General features: G+C 33.1%; 1 protein-coding gene across 1 annotated transcript; it reads left to right on the plus strand.

The window, feature by feature from the left end:
- Nucleotides 1–951: 951 nt before the first annotated feature.
- LOC110447766 (ras-related protein ORAB-1-like) lies at nucleotides 952–4,612 on the plus strand. The gene is made up of 7 exons (XM_021493670.1): nucleotides 952–1,017; nucleotides 1,927–2,005; nucleotides 2,195–2,242; nucleotides 2,594–2,641; nucleotides 3,176–3,271; nucleotides 3,703–3,834; nucleotides 4,242–4,612. The coding sequence occupies exons 1-7, from the start codon at nucleotides 1,007–1,009 to the stop codon at nucleotides 4,443–4,445; spliced, it is 618 nt and encodes a 205-aa protein (XP_021349345.1). The 5' UTR covers nucleotides 952–1,006; the 3' UTR covers nucleotides 4,446–4,612.
- The last annotated feature ends 7 nt before the right edge of the window (nucleotides 4,613–4,619 follow it).

Below are 4,619 nucleotides of genomic sequence, written 5' to 3' on the forward strand. Positions count from 1 at the left end.
TTTTTTTATCCCCCCCCCCAATTCCTACTGCTGTCATTATTTTGCAACGAGTTTGTATGTTTTATATTTTCTAATTAACGCTTATTTTGTTTGAATAAATAAAACAGTGCTTTGAGTCAAGCGCCTGAGATAGGATTAACGAGTTTCCTTTATATTATGTAGTTCATTTTAAGGATTTACCCCTCTGAGAAGTCAAACATTTCCTGTATTTTTTTTCTTATATTGATTTTTGGAAAAATGAGTTAATGGCATAGTAAAAAATGCAAAACAAATGTGTCCGTGTGTTAGTTTTTGTGCTATGATTGGTCAAAGATATTAATCTGACACAATATGGGATTTTAGGTGATTTTTTAGTTTTAACCATTTGCAGAGCAAATTTATACAATGTCTTCCAGGTGTGTTATCAGATATCTATGAATGTTCGTAGAATTGATAAAATATTATCTTCTTTTAAATTATGTAAATACAATTTCTTTATCTTGATCTTTTAACTCAGAAATGCGATTTAAGTTACCCCTACCCCTTATTTTGTAATGAAAAAGTACTAATTTTTCACCATTTTTTTGCAGATTAAACACTTGATATAAAAAGTTCTGCTATTAAACTATTTTTTAATATTTAACGAATCAAAAGAAAATGTGTTTCTCTTTCTAAAACAGCCAACAATTGAAACATTATTGTGTCCTAAAAGTGTCGAGTTGTCTGAAACACTCTCACTATAAATTATATATATATCGATATTAATAATACAATCTACGAGCAAAGGCTGTCCTCTGACTGTGTACACACTTTCAGAGGGATTCCCCTACACGGATATAATGTCTATATTTAGGTCTACCACCGTGAGTCATAATCAAAATAAACGTTATAAGTTCCATGTCATCGGGTTTTAAAGGCCTGTATATAAACCCAATCAAATATGTTATCGCCTATAACACACACACACACACACACACACACACACGGAGGAAATATAACGAGAATCACACAACAGTTGTTCTACAACATGGAAAACGAGTAAGTATTTATTTTCGACAATAACTTTTTTATGTATATTATATCATGGCGATTATCTGTGACAGGTTAACAGTGTAATATCTTAATGTTAAGAGACTTCTCAGTGCAAGGAAAACTATAGAAGATATTTATAAATGTTATCCCGCAGTTTTGAATACTGAAATACTTTGTATATATATATATATATATATATGATTGTATATGATTACAGTGATATGATAATAATTGGCCATTTACATTTTAATTATCGCGTTAAGTTCGATTCTTCATTATACTTTACCCTTTCACCTCTATGTAACTTTAGTAGACTCTACCATGTATTGATCTGGATGAGTCCATTATGATCTACAGTGGTGAAAGGGTTAATGTACTGAATCAATAACAATATATTGATTGTATTTGTAATTCATTTATTGTTATTATTGAATAATAATTAGTTATTATGATAATTTAAAATCAATAACCACGTTGTCATTATTACTTATAGAAATGGCAGGTGTCAAATATGCTTAACACATAGGGATATATCCGCTTTATGTTTGAAAGAGAAAAACATTTGATATCATTGTTAACGTTATGTTCCAATGAAAATTAGTCCTTTAGAGTCAGAGGGAAAAGTGCGAAAATAGGATATTAGAATATAACGTTTATTGTAAGTATATAAGTAACACTGCAGTGATTCCCTGTGTTGTAATAAAAAAAGTTTTCTTAGCCAGCGGCACTTATTTTAACTTATATGAAATTTATGTTATGTTGCTGATGGTTTAGTTTTGACGATCAACGTATTTGCCGGTAAAAAATGTAAAGAATAGGTCACATAAGCAACAGATTCGACCAAACACAATCCACAATACTTTGTTCATTTCGTCCGGCTATGTTGTGATCGAATATTACTTTTTTTGTTTGTAGTGAGTATAGATATCTTTTCAAGTACCTGCTGATAGGGGACCCGGGTGTAGGGAAATCCAATCTGTTACTCCGGTTCGCGGTAAGTTGACGTCGTCTTAATTCGGTCACAGTGTTATTGTTCGATTAAACAGAAAATCACACATATGATTATCTTTGCTGTTTGTAATAACTATTGAGGGGTTTCAACTGTACTGTTATAATGTATAAAGCTAATATCATTGGTGACACCGAATATCACTTCATGACATTTTCTTCCTCCTTTTTTCAGGATGATAAATTTTCAGACACGTACATCTACACTATTGGAGTAGACTTCGTAAGTTCAATTACTTTTGTCTTTGATTTCTTGCAGTTTTATAATCTGGTAAGGGAGAAAAATAGTAATTCATTCTACCTAAGACATATTCACCCGAGTATTAAATTGGTTGATTTACCACATTAATTAAGTCTGTAGAAATAATCTATTATACAGTATATATACATCAATGTGTAGGGTTCGTATTTATATACAACGTCGTGAGAACAGATCTAATTTGTATAATTTTTCAATAAAACAATTCAACGAAAGCCTCGATGACGATGAATGATATTTCTAACAATCACCAGTGTAATTAGAAAAATATCGTTTCTACATTAATTTGTAAAGGTTGATCATTTCCTTTTGTAGAAAATTCGAACAGTGAGCATTGATAACAGCGCCGTACGATTACAAGTTGTAAGTACATTTATTTACTTATTGATTGTTCCCACTCTTTAAATATTCTATTAATTAACGAGGATTATGTATGTTATACCAGTTGTTAGATCCCAGCTCCTTCTGCAAATAAATCGTAAGATAAATGCAGTACTTGGTCGTATAAAATGTGACTAGTAGTTGTCACGTTTTAAACATAAGCTAGTGACCAGTGACGTGGCAAATTCGTATCTCTTTCGATACATGTGACACACACCAGACACTCTCCTACACTTTCAGATAAATTTCATACCACTGGCACCTGAATAATACCTTACCTAGTCAATAGAAAAGCTAGTAACTACCAGGTTAATATTATACCTTGTCAACGAAACCGGGTAAATATCATAATACTTCTATTCTACCAGATACATAGCATTCCTGGTCTTTAAAACTGTGCTATTATCATTGCGATCGTTTTAGGGCAGATAAAGTCAAAGTCAACATTTCATTGCTAAATAACACTTATACCATATATTTCTCTCGAAAATGGCATTGTTTGATAAATATTTACAGTGGGACACGGCGGGACAGGAGCGATTTAAAACCATTACCTCATCATTTTACCGCGGGTCGCACGGTATTATGCTTGTCTATGACGTCACTGACATGGTAAGCAGTCAAATGTTTATATTTATAAGTTATCATTTGTTTATTTCAATAAGTTTGAAGACAAACCATTGGATCACTACGATAAATTTAGCGCTATATGTAGTATGATATAGAATTACCCTCCTTAGTAAAATAATCGGGATATGTTAAACAATAATTTCATATCAATTAATCGACTTATTAAGGGAATTTTTAAAATTGTAAAATTAATAATATACCACGTTCAGGGTTTTGAACGATCTCAAACTCCCGAGAATTCGCGAGACATTTGAATTCATCATCAACTTCTAGCGCGCATTAACGTCCATCTCACTAAATAGACAGTATTTAATGTATTTAGTGAAAGGATATCTTTATAATAATCAACGCTCTATATGTATTGAATAGAAGTGTGCGAACCTAAAACAAGTGTTATAATTTTTTTGAATTAGGAGTCCTTCCGACACGTGGAGTCATGGCTTCAGGAGGTGGACAGATACGGAGGAAAGGATAACAATTTTATTATCGTGGGGAACAAAATAGACATGACCAGTAAACGGGTGGTGACGTATGAAATGGGCAAGGTGAGTTATAAATAGAGTCGAACCTCGATAATCTAGTGACCTCTAATCTGGTTTTCCCAGTTTTACAGTCACTATTATTCCGCTGGTATTTTTTTACTTTCCAGTCACCAGGTATTTTAATATCCAGCCACCATTTGTCCGAATGTATCAGTTTACACCAATTACTAACCTAGGTTTAGTATTATCCATTTTTTAACTAATCCGTGTTTCCCACCATTCAGTTGGTACTAATCAGGTTGTTTTACTTTTACCCAAAACCCAGTCACTCCTAGCCCGGTTGTACCACTATCCCAGCCATTCTTGTACGTATCAAATTGGCTTTCCTCTATGCAAAACGGTAATTGTTTTATGACTGTTTTTCTTCCAAGTCGTCCACTATTCCAACTCCACTTTTTTTCTTTGATCAGAAATATGCTGAGAGACTTGGTATTTCGTTTATGGAGACCAGTGCCAAAACTTCAACAAACGTGGAAAATCTATTTACAACGATGGCAGAGGAAATCAAAAGCAAAATCGATAGCGGTAAACTAGATACCACACATAGAGGTGGGAAAGTGAATATTCGCAATAGTTCACCGATCAAACAATCACCGTGGGTATGTTGTGCGTGAGGAAATGGCAACATGGTAATTGCAGTGACGAGGTCGTACGTCAGTCATATGAATATAAGAAACAAATATTCATATGACTGACGTACGGCTTCATGCAAAAAGTACTCAAAACTCAATGTCATTTGGTGAAGAAAGTTGACTTTCTGAATGGAGAAACTAGTTTTTTCAAATAGG

Source organism: Mizuhopecten yessoensis, unplaced genomic scaffold (assembly GCF_002113885.1).
Source record: "Mizuhopecten yessoensis strain PY_sf001 unplaced genomic scaffold, ASM211388v2 scaffold401, whole genome shotgun sequence".
NCBI classification, from domain to species: Eukaryota; Metazoa; Mollusca; class Bivalvia; order Pectinida; family Pectinidae; genus Mizuhopecten; species Mizuhopecten yessoensis.